Source organism: Dipodomys ordii, unplaced genomic scaffold (assembly GCF_000151885.1).
Source record: "Dipodomys ordii isolate 6190 unplaced genomic scaffold, Dord_2.0 Scaffold81, whole genome shotgun sequence".
NCBI classification, from domain to species: domain Eukaryota; kingdom Metazoa; phylum Chordata; class Mammalia; order Rodentia; family Heteromyidae; genus Dipodomys; species Dipodomys ordii.
The window spans coordinates 1,008,596-1,034,009 of record NW_012267297.1 but is presented as its reverse complement, the minus strand read 5'-3'; the positions used below and the strand labels follow the sequence as shown (position 1 = coordinate 1,034,009).

Sequence of the window (25,414 nt, the reverse complement as noted above, 5' to 3'; positions counted from 1 at the left end):
CATCTGGCTCCGACACTAGCAAATATTTACCGAGCACCTCCTGTTAATTCGCTTTTTCTTTCACTTCTCTCACACATGTCCATCTAGTGACTTCTAGAAGCCAAGTATTATCTGAAGCTGGAGGGGGGGGCGTGGCGCAGGTGTGAACAGATTTGAACTAGGATGAAGTCTGTGTAAGAGAAAGGGAGACAGATAATGGTGTGTGTGTGTGTGTGTGTGTGTGTGTCCCCTGGGGGAGAGGGTTGAACCTTTGTGCTCCAGGCTGGTGCTCTACCACTTGAGCCACAGCTCCACTTCCGGTTTCCTGGTGGTTCATTGGAGATAAGAGTCTCATGGACTTTCCTGCCTGGGCTGGCTTTGAACCTTGATCCTCAGATCTCAGCCTCCTGAGCTGAGGTCTGATGTTTGGTGTAGCCCTTGGCCAGAAAATACAACGGAAGAGCCAAGTGTACAGTGTGTGAGGTGATTGGGGCTGTGCAGAAGTCACCTGGGAGAGAAGGAAGGGGCACTGGGTGCGTGTGGAATGTCGGACAGCCGGGGAAGGGGCAGTCCCTGCGGGTGCAGCCTGGGCCCCGGCACAGAGCACAGCTCATGGGGCCTGTGAGGGTCTCAGAAGGCTCCCCTCTCCTCCTCCTTCTTCTTCCCAAGACCCAGGTTGGAATTCAGGCCCACTGAGCTTTTTTGCTCAAGGCTGGCACTCTACCACTTGAGCCACAGCTCCACTTCCAGCTTTTTGCTGTTTAGTTGGAGACGAGCCTCCTGGACTTTCCTGCCCAAGCAGGAATGGAGATCCTCAGATCTCAGCCTCCTGAATAGCGTGATGACAGATGTGAGCTTTGCAGAGGCCTTGTCTGGTGTGGCGTCCATGGTCCCATTGCTAAGCTCCTAATCAAGAAGAGTTTAAAGGCCAGGATCCAAAGAAAATGACACTGGCCAGTTTTAGAAAAACAATCCCCCCCCCAAGGAAAACTGAAAAGTCAGTATTTTAAGAATAGGAAAGAGGGGCTGGGCAGGTGGCTCTGTGGTAGAGTGCTTGCCTTGCATGCATGAAGCACTGGGTTTGATTCCTCAGCACCACATAAGCAGAAATGGCCAGAAGTGGCGCTGTGGCTCAAGTGGTAGAGCATTAGCCTTGAGCTGAAGCTTTAAGGGACAGTGCCCAGGCCTAGAATTCAAGTCCCATGACCAACAAAAAACAAAACAAAATAAACAACAACAAAAACCAGGAAAGAAATCCAGAATGGTGAGCCCATGCTCATGAACAGGATTGAATTTGCACGAAGTAAATGGAAGCAGATGTCCTCGGTAAGGTTGGAACGTCCACGCTATCACGCCACTACCCTCCACCACACCCCAGCCTTCACACTGAGAAAAATCACCCCTACCTGAGGCTTTAGGTTATGCACTCTAATACCAATAATAAAATTGAAAAACAAAACCGTGAAAGGGCACACTTCTTGCTTCTGACCATTCTCCCTTGAGTAATTACTCACATAGATGTCCCTTGAGTAATTATTCGCATGGATATTGTTCATTTCTTCACTCATTAAATTTTTAATGAGCCCTGAGCAGATGCCAGTCCCCTCTGGGGACCCGGGGGAGAACAAAGGTGACCGGGTGCCCGGTGCCCTGGGGTGGCCCGCGCTGGCCAGGGCGCCAGGCACACAATGCACAGGGCCAGCGGGCAGGCCACGTCATGTCCTTACTTGTGCCAGAAAACAAGCGGCCTGATGGGAGCGGAGACAGTGATGAAGGCAGGTGCTACGCCCACGGGACAGGACTCCAGACTCAGCATTTGAGAGTGGGAATGAGCCCTGGGCAGTCATGTAATTCTCGGTATTCTGGCAAGGTCCAGCGCTTGGAGGGGAAGAACCTACCTGGTCTGGTTGAGAAGCCAATGAGGTGGAAATACAGCAGGTGACGGCGAGGTCAGAGGGAAAATGGAGCTGCAGATGCTGCAGGCTTACCAGCCAGGGCAAAGCCAGGTTCCACAGAGAGGCAGATGACAGACAGATGGGTGACCGACAAGACAGATGGACAGACAGATGGATAACATAGATGAGACTGTCAGACAGATGGCAATTACTAGGTAGATGATGGATCTATCAAGACCATTGCTAGAGAGTTGATAGATGAAGAGATGTGATTGCCAGATGAAGATGATTTCTGCGTAGATGATTGACAGATCAATAGGACAGATCAAAAGATACATCAATCAGATTCATAGATGATCAGTAGATGAGAGATCGATAGATCAGCAGCATCGATGACTGATAATGACAGATGTTGATACATGATAAGTCAATAGACTGAAAGCTGCTCTTTGGTTTTGCCCACGGAGTTCTGCATGATCTTGGTAAGAGCTGTGGAGCAGTGGGCCAAGAAAAGCCCTGTGTGCATATACCTCATACCCACACAAGGAATAAACCGACTTCCTGAGTCCTGGCCAGGCATATGGGCGGGAGGCTGGCTCAGGGGGAGTGTTACGCTAGCATGTACAAAGCCTTCATTTCTACCCACAGCACTGCTTACCTCCCACCACCACCAAAAATGGGGGGACATTTGCCGACTGCCTTTCCTTCTGCTCATTGTCAGTTTTTCTGCCAGGGCCTTCAGTATCTCACCCTAACTGATATACAGGGTGTGGTGGCCATAGATGGCCTTGCACCCCCATGGTGGGAACTAGCTGACCTTGAGGGGGGGGGAAGAGACCTGGGGAGAAGCTGCCTGGACTCAGCCCCCATTCTACCCTATCCTGTTCTATTTAGCAAATCACTGCAGAGCTGGGCACGGGTGGTGGCTCACACCTGTCAGCCCAGCTACTAAGGAGGGTGAGATCTGAGGATCACGGTTCAAAGGCAGCCTGGGCAGGAAAATCCCTGAGACTCTCATCTCCAACGAACCACCATCAAACACTTATGACCTCCGGAGAGCGAGACAATCCATCAAGGCACAGACAGGGAAAGGTGGAGAAGAGAAGTTTATTTACCCTATTGACACCAGAAAAGGGTCTCGAGACTCCCTGTCCTGGGCTAGATACCAAGAATCAAGAGCAGCCTTGACCACCAAACCTCCGAGCCTCCAATAGGCAGTCCTGACCAACCCCCCCCCCCCCAACCTTTATGAGTTGGTCTGCAAACCTCCAAAGGGGAAGGCTGTTTTCCCCTTCCTCCTTCTCTCCAGGCCTCTCCACTGTCCACAGGCCTGCACTGCTCTGCTTCTGGAGGCGCCTCTCCACAGGCCTCTCTAGAGGAAGGTCCCAAATGGCCTCTCGAGGAGGCCCTGGGTGACCTCCAAAGGAGACCCCAAATGGCCTCTCGAGCAGGCCTGGGGTGACCTCCCGAGGACTGCCCTGTCCTTCACTCTTACTCCTCCCCTTCTTCGGTGCTAACTCCATCTTAACTTCCTAACGGTTTTCCAGCTGCCACTTATGCTCCTCCCCCAAGCTGCCCACTGTCCAATCCCTTCCTGACAGCTCACCGTGGGAGGCTCAATGCTCCACCCCCCCAGGACATGCCCCGCCCTTTCTGCGGCACACCCCGCCCCTTTCGGCGGCACGGCCTCTTGATGCCCCGCCCCCTCCAGCAGGCCGGGCCCCACCGGGTTAGTACAAAACCAGAAGTGGCGCTGTGGCTCAAGTGGTAGAGCGCCAGCCTTGGGCGAAAAGAGCTCAGGGACCAGGCCCAGGCCCCGAGTTCAAGGCCCGGGACTGGCAAAACCAGAACAAAACCCTGCACTCTTTACCTGATCTACGTTAACCGTCACCCTCCGCACATCACCTGTAGAATGACAATCAGAAATAAACCAACGTAGAAAAAGCAAGAGGGCCGTGTAACCTGGAGCCACCACTAAAACAAAGCGAGTGAATGGGCTGTCTGCCAGCACCTCGCGGGATAATGTGGGCACCGGGGAGCCGTTAATGTTCAAAATAAAACCAGCCTCCCCACCTCGGGGTCCGCTTTTTCTTTGTTGCAAAATTGGCATTTAAAAAGGGAAAAGAAAGCCAGGGCTGGGAGGCGGCTGGGCTGGGCCACCGGCTCTGGCCCAGCGCGTGCAGCGACCGGGGTTCGATCCCCATGGAGGACCAAAGAGGAAAAAAGATCAGAAAAATAAAAACATTTGCATTTCCTCTTTTTCCCGCCCGGGGGAGTCGGACCCGTCCCAGCCAGGACGGGGGCTAGCGCGCGGGGAAGCCCCACGGTGGAGTCGGTCCCGCCGGAGGCCGCCAAGGCGCAGGCGCAGACTCCCCGCGGGCCGCGCTGGTAAACAAGCCACAGCCCAGGCGCCGGGGCGGAAGCCAAAGCGCCGTGAACCCTCTCTGCGCAGGCGCACACCCGTCCACCCGCGATGTCATCCGTTCTGCGCAAGCGCCACAGCGGCCCCGGCGCGCTCGGGTCGTTCTGCGCAGGCGCAGCGAGTTTAAAACAAAAAGTTCGTAGCCATCGGGGTTTCGCTTCTGGAAAAAAGGAAAAGAAAACCTGGCGTCCGAAAGGTGACCGACCATTCGCTCTGTCGTCCCTTCACCATTTCTTCCGCACTTTTACGGGTGAAGAAGGACGTTCCCGCGGCCGCCGCCGAATGTGCTCGCGGCACTGATGCGCCGGGGCTGGGAGACGAACTTCCTAAAAAACCCACCAGAAAAGAAAAGTGGACGGCGGGGCGGGGGTCACCAACACACAAAACCTCTCACGAGACTTCCGCGAGCAGCGACAGTCTTCCTCCACCCCGGCCCAGGCCGGGTGCGCATGCGCAGGGCGTTTAGTAAGCATTCTTGCCCCGGGGCCAAGGCGCATGCGCCTGGTGATAAACGCGGGAAGTTTTGAAACTGTGCAGGGTTGGCCCAGGTTCCAGATTGGGCGCTCGGGAAAATGTCCTTCGGGGCGACGCCGCGCATTCAGTAACCCAGCGCCTTGGTCTCGGAGAATGTTTTCTTCCATATATAATATATATTAGACATATATACACATACATATGTATAACGTATATATTATACATATATAATGTATATTATACATTATATGCTATAATGTATAATACACATAATATGTTTTATGTATTATATACATATATAATATGTAATACATTATGTATAACATAGTATGTATGATATATATTATACATATATTGATGGTTGTGGGGCTCCAACTCGGGGCCTGGGTGCTGTCCATCAGCTCTTTTGCACAAGGCTGGTGCTCTGCCACTTTGAGCCACTCCTGGTTTTCTGGAGTTCATTGGAGATAAGTTGACCTTGAACCTCCATCCTCAGACCTCGGCCTCCAGGCCCCTCCCCTGCTGTTGGTTCCCATGTCTGACTCAGAGCTCCCAGTGGAGGGGCTGAGCTTTGTTCCCAGCCCAGGGAGCAGCTGCAGTGACCATCCGGCCTCTGGCCTTCCCAAAGCCTGTGTTCCAGATGGGTAAGAACAAAGCTGACAGAGAGAAAGGTATGAGGAGGAGGAGGGTGTGGGGAGGAGCAGGAGGTGTGAGGAGAAGGAGGGTGTGGGGAGGAGGAGAAGGGTGTGAGGAGGAGGAGGGTATGGGGATGAGGAGGGAGTATGGGGAGGAGAAGGAGGGTGTGGGGAGGAGGAGGCTGTGAGGAAGAGGGTGTGGGGAGGAGGAAGAGGTTGTGAGGAGGAGGGTGTGAGGATGAAGGTGTGGGGAGGAGGGGGAGGGTGTGAGGAGGAGGAGGCTGTGAGGAGGAGGGTGTGGGGAGGAGGGGGAGGGTGTGAGGAGAAGGGGGCTATGGGGAGGAGGCTGTGAGGAGGAGGAAGAGCAGGGTGTGGGAGGAGGGTGTCCCCCAGGTCTCCCAGGGAACCTGCTCCAGACCCCTGGAGGAGGAGGAGGAGGAGGAGGCGCATGCGTGGCACCCAGGGCCTTTGTGGATCATAGCGGAACATTTGCATATACACTGTGCCTGTTGGTGGAGGTGGACTTGCGGATCTCTAGAGTACAAGTGATATGGAAATCCATGCAAATGATATGCAAATCGACCCGCAGGGAATGATGATGAGAAGAAGATTCGCACACATTCACCTCAAGTGTCCTTGAACTCCTGTTGGTTGAAGCAGAGAATGTGCGCCCTGCAGATGCTGGGGACATGAGTGTCCACCTGTCTGTCTGTCTGTGAGAGAGTGGAAGGAGGAAGGAAAGACAGAAGGAAGGAAAGAGAAAGAAGGAGGAAAGAAAAACGAGGTGTGGTCTTGCTCTACCAAACACTTCATTTTTCTTTTTCTTTTTTCTTTTTGCCAGTACTAGGGTTTGAACTCAGGGCCTGGGCGCTGTCCCTGAGCTCTTTCACTCAAGGCTGGAGCTCTACCACTTGAGCCACAGTGCCACTTCTGGTTCACTGGAGATCAGAGTCTCATGGACTTTCCTGCTGGGGCTGGCTTTGAACCAAGATCCTCAGATCTCAGCCTCCTGAGTAGCTGGGAAGACAGGTGTGAGCCACCGTACTGGGCCTAAATATAGACTGTTTGTTTGTTTGTCTTGCAGAGCTGAGGACCCGAACTCAAGGTCTCACCAGCACTTGCCAGGCAAGTGCTTCCACTGAGCTAAATCCATCCCCCTAAGAAAACAAAGAAAGTTTTAAGGGAGGAGGCGATGGAGGATGGGTGGCGTTGCCCTGGGGAGAAAGTTGAGCTCTGGGGGAGCGCGTGGAGGCCCAGCAGGCTCTTTAGCCGGTGCTGTTTCCTGGTGAGCACTTCTGAAAGGAGTCCTCCCCTCAACCGGGCCTGGCTCCATGGCAACCGGACGTCAGCAGCCGGGGTGGGGAGAGGCAGGCAGGCAGGCCCACGCAGGGTGGGGGGTGGGGGAGCTGTGCACCCCAGGAACCCTGTCATGTGAGGGTTTACCCCACCAAGCACAGGCGGAGGGTGGGCGGAGGGCGGGCATGAGTGAAGGACGGAGCCCCAGGATGAAGAATCACTTTGGGATTTTATATATATTTAGTCAGTCAGATATGGGGCGATTCGTGTTTATAAGGGAAGTGAACAGTAGGGGAAGTCAGAACCCCACATCCAAGGTGCGCATCTGAGATATGAGCACAAGATCTCGGGGGCGGAAGAGGGGGGGGACCCGGTGTAAATGCCTTTATTTACCTGCGCCTGGACTGAGAGGCTGGCTCTAAGGAGCACTGGAAGGGGAGCACTGCTGTCCGTGGTGCTGAAGGCTTTCTGGGTCTCTACGGGCTCTTGGGGAAAGGGGTTGGGGGGGCAGGGGTGGTGGTGAGGAATGCCCTGGTCACCCCGGTGACCCCGCTTCTCCCCTTCCTTCGGTGCCAAGCAGCCCTGGGTCCTGAGGACAAAGATCACTGGATGACAATGAGCCAGGGGTGGAGGCGGATGCGGAGATGGGATGGTGGGAGCCAATCAGGTCAGCGATGGCGGCAGCTCTGCTCCTGAAAGGAAAAAAAAAAGGGAGGGAGGACCGGGAGGGAGAGGATGGCCACATTTTCCCCCCAGAACCACGTGACCCAGCTCCCACGTGACACATTCCAGCAGCTTGGAGAGAGGGAGGGAGGAGGGGGAGCGGGGAGCTGGGCTTGGGGGTGGGCGGGAGGCAGCTGAGCCCGGCCTGGCCTGCATCATCTCCCTGCCCGCAGCAGCCCAGGGCCAAGCTGGGGAGGGTGGGGGCAGGGCAGGGGACAGCCATGCGCACGTGCCCAGCGTCTCCCGGTGCCCCTGGGGATTCTCCAGACTCCTGACCACGAAGACCCCCCCCCCACCAGGAGAAACCGAGTCCAGATGGAGGAGGTAGGTGCTGAAGAGCTCTAGGCATCACACTGAGAGCTGACCACCCTCCCCCCAACACCCCATCCCAGCTAGGTAATTTGGGGTTCAGTGGTGTCTTGGGTAGGCAATGCTCCTTACCAGCTCCTGATTTTGTGCCACGCGTGACAGAGGACCTGAATTGGGAAATCGTGAAAGTGCTCGTTGAATCCTGGAAAGAGATGGGGGGGGGGGCAGCACGTGTGCGGTGGCCCCTCGAGGGGGATTGGGGCGGGGGGGGGGCGTTTTGGCTGCTCTGGGCCAGTTCCTAGGGTTCTGGGAAGCCAGGGAGCCGCACCACTGCCTTGCTTCTTTCCCCTGCTCCCGAACCTGGGGCACAGCCCCTCCGAATTGCCACCAAGATGGCCCTAGGGAAGTTCTTAAAGAAAGTGACCAAAGAGATAGGCTAAAATCTGCCAGGGACTCGGCTGTGTGTGTGTGTGTGTGTGTGTGTGTGTGTGTGTGTGTGTGTGTGTCTCTGTCTGTATGTATGTATGTCATGGGCCTTGAACTCAGGGCCTGGGCACTGTCCCTGAGCTTCTTGCTCCAGGCTGGCGCTCTACCACTTGGGCCACAGCGCCACTTCCAGCGTTTTGGTGGTTCATTGGAGTTAAAGGTCTCTCAGACTTTCCTGCCCTGTCTGGCTTTGAACTATGACCCTCAGATCTCAGCCTGCTGAGTGGCTGGGAGTGCAGGCATGAGCCACCAGCAGCCGGCTCATTTTCATTCCTGCAGCACACGGTTTAAAAAGGAGGAAACCAGGGCGCAGAGACGTTAAGGAACGTGGCTCAGGTCTCAGAGCTTACAAATAGACCTGGAGTTTGGAGCCAAGGACTCGGACCCCAGGGTGGGCATTCTTGACGGCCTGCTTGTCGGCAGTGAGTTCGCAGCAGCTACTGGAGGAATAAATCAGCCCGCCCGGCTCATCCAGACCCCCGGGGAAATTGACGTTTGATCTTGAATTATCCGCACAGGCACATTCCGTACCCCCAAATAACCCAGTAAGTAATTGCTCGTTCTCCCTCCCTCCCTCCCTGTCTCCCTTCCTTCCCACCTCTCTCTGGCTGTATAGATATTTGGTAGTAAGACACCACGTTGCCATGGTGACCGAATGATGGCTAAAGGGAAAAAGCACCTGGATTACATCATGGCTGATTTTTTTTTTTTAAATTGAATCTAGAAGCACCCTGCTATCAGACATACCCTCGTCACAGGCTGGGCAGGATGCACTGTTTTGTTGTCTTTTTTGTTGGTGATGGTGATGGTTGTGGGGCTTGAACTCTGGGCCTGGACGCTGTCTCTCAGCTCTTCAGCTCAAGGTGAGTGTTCTACCACTTGAGCCACAGCGCCACTTCTGAGTTTTCCTGCTTATCTGGTGCTGAGGAATCGAACCCAGGGCCTCATGCATGTAAAGCGAGCACTCTACAACTGAGCCACCATCCTATCCCCTCTACTTTGTTCTTATAGGGATTAAAAACATCTTAAAACAATGCCCGTGACATAGGCTGTCAAACAGACTAGATCCACAGCTTTAAAATAATAATAATAACAATAATAATAATGATAATAATAAATATCACACTGCAAAGTAAGGGGACACATCATTCCTTGCCAGTTAGGACTTTCGGGGTGCAAGGAGAAACGCTCATTTTTTTTTTTAATGTTGTCCTGTGTGGATGCAGGTATTCTCCTGCGAGCCTTTCCAGAAGTAGCTGGGGCAGCAATCTTGAAGTTGCAAATTCTTGACTGAGTGCTGTTCTTCGTCTAGTGCTGAGTACTGCGCAGTACTTTGGGGAGTAACTGCATCCCTTTGGAGCTTTGAACCCCCTCTCTTCCAGTTCGGAGCCTTTGGTTCCTCCTGAGATAAATGACAGGTCCCACTGGGACAGGAGTCTCGTGGGGTGTGGCGGGACATGGGGTGCGCCCTCAGGATTCTCGTGTAAATGTGGTACACTTGGCTGAAGGCAAGTTTAGGCTCCGGGGCACTATTACTAGCAAAGCCAAAAGAGTATTAAAGTTTTGGGGGGTTTGTATGTGTGTACTGGTGTGAACTCAGGGCCTCACACATTCAACCTTCTTGCTCACAGCAGGCGTTGTACCACTTGGTTTACGCCTCCATCCTGGCATTTGCTAGTTACTCAGAGATAAGGTCTTGGGCCTTCAAACCAGGGTGGGGGGTCTTCCTGGTTTTAGCCTCTGGAGTAGCTAGGATTGCAGGCGTGAGCCACCCGTACCTGGCCCCGTTTCCCTGTGTTTGCCAGTGCCCCATGGTGATAAGGAAATATTTATAGAGCACCTGCTTGGTGCCACACATCGTTCTCAGTTCCTTTTCCTGTGCTGTTGATCATATTTGCACAACCAGTGGGCACGGGGCATTTGTGGGCCAAGACAGTAAGCACCAAGATGTCCAGCACCCCAGGGTGATGTTGCTTAGTGGCCTGTACACAAGAGCTGGTGTGTAACATGCACACTTTCCCAGAAGGCTTCCTCTCCTGTGCTTTTGTGCTAGTCTAGGGGCTTGAACTCAGGACCTGGGCGCTGTGCCCAAGCTTTGGTGCTCCAGGCTGGTGCTCTACCACTTGAGCCAGAGGTCTGCTTTTGGCTTTGTTGTGGTAGTTTTCTAGAGAGAGGATTCTTTACAGACTTTTCTAAGCCAGGGCTGGCTTAGAACTGCAATCCTCAGATCTCAGTCTCCTGAGCAGCTGGGATGACAGGCGTGAACCACTGGCTCCGTCTCTGTCCAGCTGGCTGGCTTGTGTCTGCATGTTTATTTATGCTTTCTTTCTTTTTTTTTTGTCATCTAAATAAGGTTTGTAAAGTTTGTTCCCAGAGAACCAGGTGTTTAGGTGATCTTTTATATTTGCTTTTCAATCTTGATTTTTGTTTATTTCCATTCTGGTCTTTTCACCAGTACTGGAGTTTAACTCAGGGCCTGACTACATTTCCAGTTAACCAGCTTTTTGCTGATTAACTGGAAATGTAGTCTTGAGTACTTTTCTACCCCACCTAGTTTCTACAATCCTCCAGCTCTCAGCCTCTGAAGTAGCCTGGATTACAGGTGTGAGCCACAGGGTGTCCAGCATTTTCTGGGACCTTATTTTGACTGAACCTGGGACCCCACCCCCAAACCCCCTGTAGATAGTGCTGAGAGTTGAACCTGAGACCTTGTTCATTTCACACATATGCTCTACTACTGCGCTACATTCCCATCCCAGTTCTTTTCATTCTTTTCATCCCTTTGGAAGATTTCCTCTCCTTCCCGCTCCATCCCCAGACTGCCCTGGCCTTGCCTGGAATTCAAGCAGGCGGCTTGCTCTTTTAAATCTGCAATCGCTGCTGGTTTCTGGCACTAGATGGCGTCCCGAGTCCAAGTTCACCCCAGTCCACTGTGGGTGTGTGGACACTGTTGTAGCACTAGAGGGCCTGCCAAGCCCAGGTTTCCCTCACATCTGCTGTTGATGTACATGGCGTGAACTGGGGAAGTGCCCTGGCCTTTTCCTGTATTCTGGGGCCAGGGTGGCCCCCAAATGACACATCCTCCAGCTGTTGCCACAGATAAACACCTCACACTGTGCTACACCAGAGCCCAAGCTGCCTGGTCCAGCAGTCTGTGGAGAGCACTGGTACCCACCTCCATTCCTTTCCACCAAGACCATGGATTTCAGAGACAGAATGACTGGAACATAAACTCCCGTCTTTTGGAAGCATGTGTGTGGAGTAGGCCCTGACTTTCACAGCACTGCTGTGAAGACGGCAGAAGCTGGGGATAGCTCTCCTGCGGGCCCACCATCCAGCCTCTCGTTCTACTATTTTAGAATTTGTGTGAAGGAGGAAGAGAGGGGTGAAGGGGGCAGGGTGCCCTGTTCCTAAAACCCAGGAATCCAGAAGTTCTTGCCCAAGAAGCACCTTTACTTGCAGTGAATATTTTGTGAAGTTAGAGAAGTTTTATTTTTAGTGTGTGTGTGTGTGTGTGTGTGTGTGTGTGTATGGTCCTAGGGCTTGAACTCAGGGCCTGTCTACTGTCGTTGAGTCCCATTGTGCTCAAGGCTAGCGCTCTACCACTTTGAGCCACAGCTCCATTTCTGGCATTTCTGAGTAGTTTATTGGAGATCAGTCTCTCATAGAGTTTCCTGCCTGGGCTGGCTTTGAACCACAATCCTCAGATCTCAGCCTCTCGAATAGCTGGGATGACAGGTGCGAGCTCCCAGCTTTTTATAGAGAGGCAGCTCAAGCCTGTGCAGGAAGGGTTTGAGGAAAATTATCTACTGCCATGGTATTTTGTTGTTGTCGGTCGTGGGGCCTGAACTCTGGGCCTGGCCACTGTCCCTCAGCTCTTCAGCTCAAGGCTCTACCACTTGAGCCACAGTGCTACTTCTGGCTTTTTCTGCTTATGTGGTGCCAAGGAGTCGAACCCAGGGACTCATGCATGCAAACTGAGCACTCTATGGCTGAGCCACTTGCCCAGCCCCGTGCCATGGTATTTTCTAACAGAAAATGATTAAATGTACAAGGTGGTTCCCCTCCTGGACAGTGCACACGGGTGTCCATGCTCCTCCCGTCTGTGTAGAAGGTGCCCCAGCTGCTAGCTATGGTGAAGTCCAGTCCCCTCCCGTTCAAGGGGGACAGAGCCTCTCCTGCACTCTTGGCACCCTTGTGCGGCCCTGAGCCGGCGTGTTTTGTGTTCCCCCCATGTTCTGGCGGGCACTCAGCAGCTGCATCGTGGGCCATGGGCCGTGGGATTACTATGAATTCCCATGTCTACATGCTAAGTCTAGGAAAATCCAGACTGTGCGACCAGTGTGCCTGTCTGAGTTCAGACCTGGCCTGAGCCTGACTCAGGAGGCTGGGATCTGAGGATCATAAGTCAAAGCCAGCCTGGGGCAGGGAAGTCTGTGAGACTCTTAACTCCAATGAACCACCAAAAAGACAGAAGTGGCACTGTGGCTCAAGTAGTAGAGCGCTAGCCTTGAGTAAAATAGCTCAGGGACAGCGCCCAGGCCCTGAGTTCAGGCCCTAGAACTTGGGGGTGGGGGGAATAGGAACCAAAGCTGAGTGCCAGTGGCTCACGCCTGTAACCCTAACTCCTCAGGAGGCTGGGGTCTGAGGATTAAGGTTTGAAGCCAGCCTGGGGAGGAAAAGTCCGTGAGACCCTTATTGCCAATAAACCAGAAAAAAGCCGAAAAGTGGAGCTTGTGGCTCAAGTGGTGGAGTCGGAGCCTGGCCCAGCGCCCAGGCCCTGAGTTTGAACCCCAGTGCACCATCTGGACCCACACTACCGAGGGAGGAGCCCAGGCCTGATGGGACAGCAGTCCATCGGTGGGGGGGACCTTATCTCCAGACCATGTGACAGGGTTTTAATGGGGGCTCACTCTTTTCTTCTCCGTAGAACTGACCGAAAGGCGGAGAACATGGCTGCGCTCACGATGGACAGGAGCCGGCCACCGTTCCTCTTCCCCACCCTCCCGGTGCCCGTCCACAACCACAGCGAGGTGGAGACGGCCTCACCCAGCCCCGGCCCGCTGGGACTAAATGAGGACGCCGGCTGGCCCGGCAACAGGACAGGCCCCTGGTACGCGCGGACCCCCGGGGAAGTGGCCGCGGCCAGCGTCTTCTTCGGGACCTTGTGGTTGTCTTCTGTCCTCGGCAATTCCCTGGTCTGTTTGGTTATCCACAGGAGCCGGAGGGCGCAGTCCACCACCAACTACTTTGTGGTGTCCTTGGCGTGCGCCGACCTCCTGGCCAGCGTGGCAGGCGCGCCCTTTGTGCTGCTGCAGTTCGCGCTGGGCCGCTGGGCGCTGGGCGGGGCTGCGTGCCGCCTGGTGCGCTTCACGCAGTACCTGACGCCCGGCGTGCAGACCTCCGTGCTCCTGTGCATCTCTGTCGACCGCTTCTACACCGTCGTCTACCCGCTCAGCTTCAAGGTGTCCCGGGAGAAGGCCAAGAGGATGATCGCCGCCTCGTGGCTGCTGGACGCGGCGCTGGCCAGCCCCGTGCTCTTCCTCTTCGGCCCGGCCGGGGACGGCCACTGCCCGCACTTCCCCCCTGCGTCCTGGCCGGGCACGGCCTTCGCCGTGCTGCACGTGCTGGCGGCCTTCGCCGCGCCCTCGGCGTTGCTGGTGCTGGTCTACCGCCGGGTGGCTAGGCACATCTGGAGGCTGGGCGGCCACGGGCGCGCGGTGCGCAGGACCATGAACGTGGTGCCCAGGACCAAGGTGAGGACGGTGCAGGTGTTCCTGCTGCTCAGCCTGCTCTTCCTGCTCTCCTGGCTGCCCTTCCACGTGGCGCAGCTTTGGCACCCCGGCGAGCACGACGCCCGGCAGAGCGCGTTGGTGTTTACGGCTGTCGCCTGCATCGCCTTCAGCTCCTCGGCCTCCAAGCCCGCGCTCTATGCCATCTCCAATGCCAACTTCAGGCGGGGCGTGAAGGAGACCTTCTGCATGTCGGCCACCAAGTGCTACCGCAGCAATGCCTACACCATCACCACCAGCTCCCGCATGGCCAAGCGGAACTACGTCGGCATCTCCGAGATCCCGCCCCTCGCCAAGGCCGGCACCAAAGACTCCATCTATGACTCCTTCAACCGGGAGGCCAAGGGCAAGAAGCTGGCATGGCCCATCAACTCAAACCCGCCTAACACGTTCGTCTAGCGCCTCGGTTCCTTCTGTGACTGTCCTGTGCAGGGTATTAAAAACGCTCTGGATCAGAAAAACAGAGAGGATTTGATGTATTTTTCTCCCACCCTACTTTCTGAGTCTCTTTTTTCTTTTGGGCTGGTCCTGGGGCTTGAACTCAGGGCCTGGGTGCCATCCCTGAGCTCTTTTGGTTCAAGTCTCTTTCTCTAACATGCTTTCATCTGCCAGAATAGAGCTGGTTTCACATCAGATATCGCACCACAGCGTGCGTGAGTTGGATGCCTAGAATAATGTACATTAGCCAGGCACTGGTGGCTCACGTCTGTCATGCTGACAGGCCGAGATCTGATGTTTGTAGTTCAAACTAACCTGGGCAGGAAAGTCCATGAGACTCTTTTATCTTCAACAAACTACCAAAAACCCCCCAAAACTGGAAGTGGCTCTGTGGCTCAAGTGGTAGAGCACCAGACTTGAACAAAAGCAGCTCAGGGGCAGCGCCCAGGCCTTGATTTCAAGCTCCAGGATTGGCACCGAAAGAAAAAAAAGAAATATATACATTAGTTACAATATAATTACCATACAATTACAACGTGTGTCAGTTTGATGCCTTCTAGAAGCATCTTTCTCCCTTTTTCCGTCTTGGTTGAAGACTCCTCTGCCTCACCATATATGTTTTTCCCTCCACACTGAGTTTTTTTTTTTAAACTATGGGGTTACATAGTTCAAACATTCTCAAATATGCTAGTGTGGAACATTCCAGGAGCTTTTCTTACTTCTACCAAGTAGCATCTAGGAGGAGTCCTGTCCACATTCTCTTGTAGCCACAGGCAATGCAAAGCCCTGCTCCATACATTGGGGGGTCTTTTTTTTTTCCTACCCAGTACTGGGGCTTGAATTCAGGGCCTGGGTGCTGTCCTTCAGCTCTCTTTATTTTTTTGCTCAAGGCTAGTGCTCTACCACTTGAACCACAGCTCATTTCCAACTTTGTGCTGGTTAGTTGCAGATGAAGAGTCTCATGGGTTTTCCTGGCTGTCTGGCTTCAAACTGTGATCCTCAGATCTCAGCCTCCTGAGAGGCTGGGATGACAGGCGTGAGCCACCAGTGCCTGCTACGTTGGAGATCTTGCTGGGAGCCTCCCATCATTTAATCTCATGGCGAAACAATCAGGAACCTTAGGTAGAAACTGCGTAGCGTTGCCTAATTTTCCCTCTTTGAAGCTGTCCCCATCTGTAATAAGCACAAACGAAAGAAGCAAATTAGAGTCGGCACAGAAGGAGCCAAGCCCACATTATTCAGAAGATGAACTCATAAAGAGGTGACATCAGGGTCAACCAAAATGCCTTCTGCACCCCCAGCTCAGCACCGTTTCACCCCTACCCTCGGCTTGTGCCAAGTATGAAGAAGGTTCCTGGCATGGCCGCTTGGTGGCGGTGTGGCCAGCGGCAGCTGCCAGCACAGGAGGGACAAGGCTGAGATAAACTAGTCAGAGAACAAACAACTTCCCGGTACCAGATGGCATTCCCCCACCACATGAAACCTGCAAACGCACGCACTAGTCACGGGGTTACCTATATGAACGTGACCATTTCCTAACCCCACGGGACCCCCAAGCTGGCAGTGGTACCCCACATCTGCCAGGGTCTCTCCCTTTTCTACCCCTTTAGCGTGGGACTCAGAATTCACAGCCTGATGGAAAGGAAGGTATGGTGCAAGTGGTAGAGCGCCAGCCTCAGGTGAAAACGTCAAGCTGGAGCGAAAGCAGAGTTCAAACCCCAGGATTAGTGCAAGGTGTGCACAGGCACACGCACATGTGCACACACACATACCCCTACTTAGGGAAAATTTCAGGAAAGGCCTCAATAAAAGTTGCCTGTGTTCCTTGTTAAATTCTGCTGCTGCCATGCGTGCGTGTGTGCATGGAAGTTCTTTTTAGCACCACACGGCCTGTGCTAGCTCCACTGGGAACAGTGGAAATCGCCCGACCACAGGCCGGCTTTCCTTCCTGGGTTTCCGTCTGGGTTGGGTGAGACCTTTAGATTCAGGGCGTTGGGAGGGAAGGAGTCCAGTGGGACAGAAAGGAAGAAGGTGGCAGAGGTCCACTTGCCCTCTGCCCCTTCCAAATGCTTGCTAGGCAGGAACAGCTTAAAAGTTGGGGTGCAGAACACAGAAGGATTCTCACTCACAGGGAAGTCAGCAGGGAACGTGTCTGGAATGCCCCCAGCCACTCTGGGGCACGGGCCGCCATTGGGGCAAACACAGGCCTACGCGGAATCAAGCGAGAGCAGGTGCTAAAAAGACAGCTTTGGTGATTGAGAGGTGAGACCCCAAGAAAGATCGAAACAGAGGCACACAAGTATTGTAAAGAACTTGGATTTGAGACTGGGGGTATATGTGGCTCAAGTCCCACCTGACATACAAGGCCTTGGGTTTGATCCCCAATACTGAAAATAACGATTACAAAAGCCCCTTTCTTTTTTTTGGTCGGTTGTGGGGCTTGAACTCTGGGCTTGGGCGCTGTCCCTGCTCTCTTCAGCTGAAGGTGAGCACTCTACCGTTTGAGCCACAGTGCCACTTCCGGTTTTCTAGTGGCTTATTGGAGATACAAGTCTCACAGACTTTCCTTGCCTGGGCTGGCTTTGAACCGTGATCCTCAGATCTCAGCTTCCTGAGTAGCTAGGATTACAGGCATGAGCCACGGGCACCTGGCACAAAAGCCCCTTTAATTTGTATTCTCAGGTAATACAGCTTGAACTCACAGCCTTGTGCTGCATCAACTTTTTTGCTCATGGTCCACACACCACTTGAGTCATGCCTCCAAGGCTGGTTAACTAAACATGGAAACCCTCAGCTTTTTAGCTCGGGCTAGCTTTGAACCACATTCTTCCAGGTCTTTACTCTCCTGAGTAGCTAAGATTGCAGGCATGAGCCACCAGCATCCAGGCCTTTGATTTTTCTGAAAAATTTGAAATTGGCATGCTGCTTTATGATTACAGGAGATGGGGTGGGGCAGGGAGCAGCTACTTTTACTTCAGATGATTAGCTGGGCACATACTGATTGGGCTGGGAACCTGGAGCTCTGCAGAAGGAACTTCTCCCCAATGGAGACAAGAACTTGAGCCAGCCAGAGGAGCAGTGGGGCCTGTGGGTGATCGCCCCCACCCAGCAAGCTCCAGGTTCAGACAGCACTTCCACAACAACTGGGGCTAGGAGTCGTCTGGGAGTTGCTTGTGGAGTCTGGAATCTGAAAAGCAGGAAGGAGAGCTAGGACTGCCTTTGTCATTAGCTGGTGGAAGATGTTCTAGACTATTAACTATGAAATATGTACTTAAGGAAAACAGCTCTGTAACGGGCATCTACTGCTGCATAACAAATCACCCCTTTGCTTTCTGGTATTGAGGATTAGATCCTGGGCTTCATGCTTGCTAGGCACGTTTTACCACCAGACACAGACACATTCACGTTTGTTTTTATATTTATTGTGGTGGTACTGAGGTTTGAACTCAGGTCCTTGTGCTCACTCAGCTGCCTGCCTGACTTGTGCTCTACTGCTTGAACCATGCCTCCAGCCTGGCTTTTGGCTGGTTGCTTTGGAGATGGAGTCTCACAGACTTTTCTGCATCCACTGAATTTTGAGCCAAGATATTCTCGTTCAAGGTGACTCAGAAATGGGCCCAGACCGATTTTTCTCTTTAAATCCCATACTTTTTAAAAACGACGCTAAGCAGACAGACATATTACATACAGTGCTCTGAAAAAGACAGCTGGACATGTTTCTGGCGAAGATACTTTTATTTCTCATAAAAATATAATTGTACAATGCTCTTCAGTAAAAGAAAAATCCTTCAATGCCCCAAATACCATGTGGCTTCATCGTCGTCGTCCTTTGAGAACTAAAGAGGTAATTGATATTACGCAGCTGATTTGTGAAATACAGCACTTATGTTTTTAAGTTTTATTTGCCTTTAACTAGAGGTTAAGTCCAGTTTAAACCTATACTTTCGGTAATTAGCCAAATCAAATCTATCATAATTCAAAGATGATAGGATAAAATAAAACGCTAACTGGTGATGCTGAGTTTAGTCAATTAGTTGGCAAACAGTGATAGTTGTGATTTAGACAGAAGAGAGAGATTTCTGACTTCACCTGGGCCCTACGCCCTGGCCCAGCCTGGGAGGCTGCACTCCCTGCTGGTCCATGCTGGGGAGCCGATGCTGAAATTCTGGCAGGTCTCTGGGATACACACCACGCTTCCCCACTTCCGTGCCTTTCTCTATGGAGCGGGATGGGGGCTGTGCTCAGTGGGGGTCAGCCCCAGTGGACAAGCAGGGGCGCCCCCTCACATGCCCTGCACAGAGAGAGGAAGGGAGAAGCGGGGAGGGGAAGGAGGGAGGGAAGGAAGAAGGGGAAGGGTGAAGGGGGAGGCAGGGCTCATGGCTTCGATCAAAGTGCGCGGCCAGCACCGTTCCCACGGCAATCGGAACTTTTTTCAAGCCCAGGAGAGTCTCTTGGTCTGATCAGGTCCAAAATACCAAGTGGAAAAAGTCAAATAAATCATGCACCAGGCACAGGGACCACCAGACAGGGGCTCCTCGACGCTCACTTTGGAATGTTTGCTTTGAAAGGACTCCGGGCAGCACAGAGGAACAAGAACAGACCACAGTTGACCAGTGGACAATCCGAAGCCGCCTTTAAATCATCAGCCGCATCCTTGAGCACGGTCAGCCATCTCCATTCTGTCTCCAGCACGGCCCTAGGAAGACATGAATCTCCTGCGAACGCAATGCAGAAACTGGACCTGCTGGCCACGCTCACCAGTGATCTGAGTGTGGACTGTGCACAGGACGGGTCAGGCTGAGTCTGCTTCTTCCAGTGCCTGCAGGAGGGGAGGGGAGGGGGAGGGAGGGGAGAGGAACACAGCCTGGCTCTGCCCCAGATAGCAAGATTCAGTCTCAACATCTGCTTCTCCATCTTCTTCAGAAAGTTCTCACTGAACTGAGAACACAAGCAGGCCAGTCCTCTGGACACAGACGGGCACACACACATACACACTGTGGGTGACTGATGGCTGCTTTGGTTAAAAATCAAATGTGATCACTACTCTCCACGTGTCCACGTGGCTGCGGCAAAATCGTTAAGTATAGCTGGGAAGACAGCAGTTGCCCAGACGGGGGCTGCCACGGGGCCTCCTCGGTGGGTTTTGCTGATATGTGCATTGTGGAGCACAGGTGTAGATTGTGACAACAGAGACTGTAGATTCACTAATGCTTACGTTGGAACGGCTGACAGGAGCCAGAAATACATGTGACTCAAGTCAACGTAAAGACCCAGCACCTAGTCCGTCATCAGCCCGTTTGGTTTCTCTTTGTGGGGTGACCAAAAGGAGAGGAGGTGACACCCAAACTCGCACACACATGTACATACACATGCACGCACTGCGCCCATGCACACAATTACGTGGAAAGAACATCAATTAACCAAAGAAGCCATGTGGAGTGCAGGTACCAAGGCCCAGTCTTCACCCGTTTTCTATTCCCGGTGTTCGAGCATCGCCACACTTGAACGTGGTGGGCATGATGGGTTAGAGCAGAAACTCTACGCTCTGATCTGTGATCCACGCTCGCTTGCACAACTGGCAGATGCCGCACACTCTCAGAGTCGGACCCAAGGCCTGGGGTGGCGATCAGATCTCCTCACAGACCTTCACCCTGAAAAACACCAGGTTCACTGGTCGGTGAGGTCTGCCCAGCCTGTCCTACAACTCATGACCTTTGTCTTTTGAAAAGTTGTATCAGGCCAGGCACTGGTGGCTCACGCCTGTCATCCCAGCTACTCAGGAGCTGAGATCTGAGGATCATGGTTCAAAGCCAGCCCAGGCACAGAAAGTCTCCATGAGACTCATCTCCAATGAACCACCAAAAATCCAGAAGTCAAGCTGTGGTTCAAATGGTAGAGCACTAGCTTTGAGCAAAAGAGCTCAGGGACAGCGCCTAGGCCCTGAGTTTAAGTCCCATGACCAACCAAAAAAAGAAAAACAAAAAGAGGGAGAAAAAATGCAAACCAAGAGACAAGTAGCAAAATTTTGCTTTTTTTTTTTTTTTTACTATTCAGTTTGGACTCAGTTAATAAACATCAAATCAAGGCTGGAAAGGTGGTTCAGTGGTAGAGTGCTCGCCTAGCATGCATGAAACCCTGGGTTCGATTCCTCAGTACCACATACACAGAAAATGCCGGAAGCCGGGTGCTGGTGGCTCACACCTCTGTAATCCTAGCTACTCAGGAGGCTGAGATCTGAGGATCATGGTTCACAGCCAGCCTGGGCAGGAAAGTCTGTGAGACTCTTATCTCCAATAAACCACTAGAAAACCGGAAGTGGCACTTTGGCTCAAGCGGTAGAGCGCTCGTTTTGAGCTGAAAAGTGCAGGAACAGAGTTCAAGGCCCACGACCGACCAAAAAAAAAAAAAAAAGAAAATGCCAGAGGTGGCACTGTGGCTCAACTGGTAGAGTCCAGTCCCTGAGTTTAAGCCCCAGGACTGGCTATAGATAAAAATAAACATCAAGGGCTGGGAAGGTGGCTCAGTGGTAGAGCGCTTGACTTGCATGCCTGAGGCCCTGGGTTCGATTCCTCAGCACCACATAAGCAAAAAGAAAAAAGCCAGAAGTGGCGCTGTGGCTCAAGTGGTAGAATGCTAGCCTTGAGCTGAAGAGCTGAGAGACAGCGCGCAGGCCCAGAGTTCAGGCCCCACAACCGGACCCAAAAATAAATAAATAAACATCAAGCCCACCTCTTCAACTCACACAGGTTTTATGAAAGGTGGCATCTTCTCTCGTTCAAGTGCCTGTAAGCAGGCGCTCCAGCACTGCTTTTTTCTCCTAACTACTCAGTGTCACCAGAGCATCTGCAGAATGAGGCTACTACCTGGCATCCTCCTCATCCTCATTTTTCTTAGATGGCTAACTAGCCAAGGCTGGCCCAGAATTCACAATCCTCTTGCCTCAGGCTCTTAAGTACCGGGACTATAGGAGTGTGTCACTATAGCAGGCCCAACAACATACAGTCTTCAAAGTCTGAACAAGTGCTGTTCATAGCCCACAGCCTCCCTCACGCTGTCAAGAAAAACAAACGGGAACTGGAGCCACAGCCAACTTCTGAGATAAACGTTTCTGCCAATCTTCCTGACCTTGGGCTGTGACGCCAGCTCTGAGCAACACGGAGAACAAGATAAGCCCATTTCCTCCAAATGGACACTTTGTGCATCAAGGCCATCTAGAAGTGAGGATGTCTGAGTGGGGGAGGGGGGCCGCCAGCCAGACCTGGGAGAGGCCAGAATACTAGACAAAGAGCGTTCAACAAAACTCAGTGCACACACAGAGAAGCTAGGCGTTCTCCCCAAGCAAGATCCAGCCCTGAGGATGGTATGACCAAGTGCCTCACCTACCTGCCCCCCCACCCCCCCACTGCACAGCTCCTAGTGTATCTCACCTCACTAGAGAGATGGCCCTCCAACAGCCTTGGTTTAACCGCCATCACTGCACCTGGGGGCCTGGGGGGGGGGTCCTCATCCAGCCCGCTCCTAATTCTTCCATTTTGTGGGAGCTGGGACCGAACCCCGGGCCCTCAGGCATGCTAAGCATATAGTGTGTACTCCCAAAGGATTAAAAGTATAAACCTTCATTGCAATTATTAAATATTTAACCTACGTGAAAGTTCTTGTGAGCTAGAAACAGTAAGTGATGCCACTCCTGCTTATGGACGGAGCTCTTGCTAGGTGGTCGGGCCAGCCTGGCGCTGGAATTACAGGTGCACACCACCACACTTGGCCTTCGCTTGCTCTCTATGAACACCATGGGAATCTTACTTCAGTATGGAGAATGCATGGCCCCTTCAGCTGCACTTGTGCACTGCACCCCCACATCAAGCTCATGCTTTAAGCACAGGCATCATGTAACACACACACACCCCCGGCCTGCGGGCTGCCCCAGGGCGGGCGCTGTACGCACAGGAATTGCTGGCGGCGTCTGCCTTGCCGGTCTTGCCGAGCCTGCTGGTGCTCTGCTGAGATTTGCTCTGCTCTTCTGCAGTGAGCAGGGCCTTGATCTCAGAAGGGATTTTTCCTTGGTCCATGGCCACGCACCACTGTTTGTACTGGAAGAGAAGCAAGTACCGGTGAAAGGTCACATGCACACTGCGGGAGGGAGCCCGCTCCACCCCCATGGGTGCTGGTTATCCCTCTCATGAAGTGTCAGATGCTGCTTGAACTCTTGTCTCCCCAGTGTGCTGTCCCCCAAGCCTGAGGGAAATCTAGTGGGTGCTCCTCTCACTTCCCTTGCCTACCCTCCAGCTCTCTCACATACACACATATACACGCAGCCTCCACACCATGACCTCGTGGTACACATGCCATCAGCACCTGCGTTAGCTCTGGTGTTGCACAGGTGAGGGACCCTGGTATCTGCCCAGCTGAGGTCTCTGCCCGGCTGCCTTCTCTGCCTGGCTGCAGTCTCTGCCCCGGCATCTCAGAGCTCATGCTGGCATCACTATCATCCCACACCAACCGCCATCACCCCACAACTGGATAAACATGGAAATTCACCTGGCCACGATTACACAGCGTTCTACTGCACGTCTGCAACAGGAAATAGATACACGTGCTGTGATTTGAGACAGAGTAGCTAGACAGCCCAGGCTGGCCTCAATCTACTTATCTTCCTGCTTTAGCGTTCAGTGTGAGGGGATCATAGGCATGGGCCACCATGCCTGGCCATAAAGTAGTCACAGTATATGAATGTAGAGCCTCTTCTTTTAGCCAGGGTGATTTTCTAGTGTCTTCTCTCATTAGCAATCTCCCCATGGAACAGGCAGGCACAACTGCCCTGCATCAGTGGTGTGAGGAAATGTAAGCCTGCTGTGCATGCGCGCACACACACACACGCACACGCACACGCACACGCACACACACACGCTACCAGAGGAACAGAACAGCCTTTGCAGTGATGCTGCAGGACAGGCTGCTCCATTCTGGGGATCCTGTGACCACCAGGTGGCACTGAGGGCACCCCACCATTACCATGTCCAGCTCCTCTCGGAGGGCACATATGGCCCGCTCTCGGCTGGACACCAGCTCCTCCAGGTATTGGTATCTGAGCTTCTTCCGGGCACGGCACTCCCGGGCACTCTGTCGGCTCCTCTCCAGTTTGGCTTTCAGGTCAATCTTGGCTGGCTTCCGGCCCCGCTTGCCTGGCTTCTTCACTTTGCCACCTACCACCTGCAGCAAGAGAGAAGGCATGGTCCAATCAGCCTCTGGCCAACCTCAGCCCCTCCCAGGATCCTCATGGAAAAGGAGGTGCACAGAGACTTTCGCTAGCAAGTCAGTCATAATTAAGTTTGGGCGCCAGTGGTTCACACCTGTCATCTCAGCTATTGGGGAATTTGGAATCTGAGGATACCAAGGTCTGCAAGACTCTTATCTCCAATAAACTACTCAGGAAAAAGCTGGAAGTGGTGCTGTGGCTCAAGTGGTAGAGCACTAGCCTTGGGTACAAAGAGGCTTGGTGACAGCGCCCAAGCCCTGAGTTCAAGCATAGGACCAGCCAAAAAAAAAAAAAAATTATGTTCTTTAGCAGTACACTTTTTTTTTTTTGGGGTCCGGTCGTGGGGCCAGAACTCTGTCCCTCAGCTCTTCAGCTCAAGGCTAGCGCTCTACCTCTTGAGCCACAATACCACTTCCGGCTTTTTTTTTCTTTTTGCTTATGTAGTGCTGAGGAATCGAACCCAGGGCCTCATGCATGCAAGGCAAGCGCTCTACCACTGAGCCACCTTCCCAGCCCCAGCAGTACACTTTTTAGGCCATTTGAAGATGGATAATACACTAAATGTTTAGTTTATGAAGAATTTTTAATTACCTGAGGAAGTAAAAAATCCATACTCAAAATTACAAGCTCGTTGTGATTGCCATGTTAACAACTCAACAGAGAAGTATACAAAGATTGTGAAGAATTCTCTGAGTATGAATTGCTTTATCTATGTTTTATGCTTATGAAACTCTATGAGAAATGATGTATCCTGAGCAATTTAATTCAGGAAAGGAGAAAAGGCTATCTAATGATGGATATTAAATAGGTTAATAGGAATTTCAGGATTTTCTTTTTGTGCCGGTCCTGGGGCTTGAACTAAGGGCCTGGACACTGTCCCATAGCGTTTGTGCTCAAAGCTCTACCACTTGAGGGGCTGGGAAGGTGGCTCAGTGGTAGAGCACTTGTCTAGCATGCATGAGGCCCTGGGTTCGATTCCTCAGCACCATGTAAGCAGAAAAAGCCAGAAGTGGCGCTGTGGCTGAAGTGGTAGAGTGCTCGCCTTGAGCTGAAGAGCTGAGGGACAGTGCCCGGGCCCACAGTTCAGGCCCCATGACCAGCCAAAAAAAAAAAAAAAATTAGAATGTGGGCTGGGAAGGTAGCTGAGTGGTAGAGTGCTTGCCTCCCATGCATGAAGCCCTGGGTTCGATTCCTCAGCACCACATAAGCAGAAAAAAAAAGCTCTACCACTTGAGCCTCAGCTTTTTACTAGTTAAGGGACTCAGAGAGTTTTCTGAAGCAAATGCTCAGATCTCCACCTCCTGAGTGACTAGGATTAGGGGCAGGCAGAGCCATGGCCCTGGCTCCAAGTGCTCTTCTTGGAGAAGTGTTCTAGAGGAGGTGAGCCGTCCAGAACCCCCGAGGGCCCCACCAAGCCCAGGTAAGGGGAGAGGCTCCAGTATGGGGGCCTCAGTGAGGATCCACAGAGGATCCTCAGTGAGGATCCACTGGTTAACAGCAGTCAACTGGGAGGCACGGAGCCCATGAAGAAAAGGCACGGGATGCTGTGGAAAATGCGAGTCTAGCACCATGCCTCGATCCTGTTCATCTTTTTTGATACTTACAAAAATGTGCTAATTAGGTTTTACTCTCATGTGCTTATCAAAGCCATAACTCTTAAGAAACTTGTTTTTGCATATTGTTTGCTAATACTTTATTTTAATAAACTT

At 52.7% G+C, this 25,414-nt stretch overlaps 2 protein-coding genes across 2 annotated transcripts; one reads left to right on the top strand and one right to left on the bottom strand.

The window, feature by feature from the left end:
• Nucleotides 1-13,171: 13,171 nt before the first annotated feature.
• On the top strand, nt 13,172-14,410 carry Gpr19 (G protein-coupled receptor 19). Its single transcript, XM_013025038.1, has one exon. The coding sequence runs from the start codon at nt 13,172-13,174 to the stop codon at nt 14,408-14,410; it is 1,239 nt and encodes a 412-aa protein (XP_012880492.1).
• A 4,612-nt stretch (nt 14,411-19,022) lies between these two features.
• On the bottom strand, nt 19,023-23,680 carry Crebl2 (cAMP responsive element binding protein-like 2). The gene is made up of 3 exons (XM_013025037.1): nt 23,462-23,680; nt 22,395-22,539; nt 19,023-20,100 (listed from the first exon to the last, which is right to left on the bottom strand). The coding sequence occupies exons 1-3, from the start codon at nt 23,678-23,680 to the stop codon at nt 20,096-20,098; spliced, it is 369 nt and encodes a 122-aa protein (XP_012880491.1). The 3' UTR covers nt 19,023-20,095.
• Between the last annotated feature and the right edge of the window lie 1,734 nt (nt 23,681-25,414).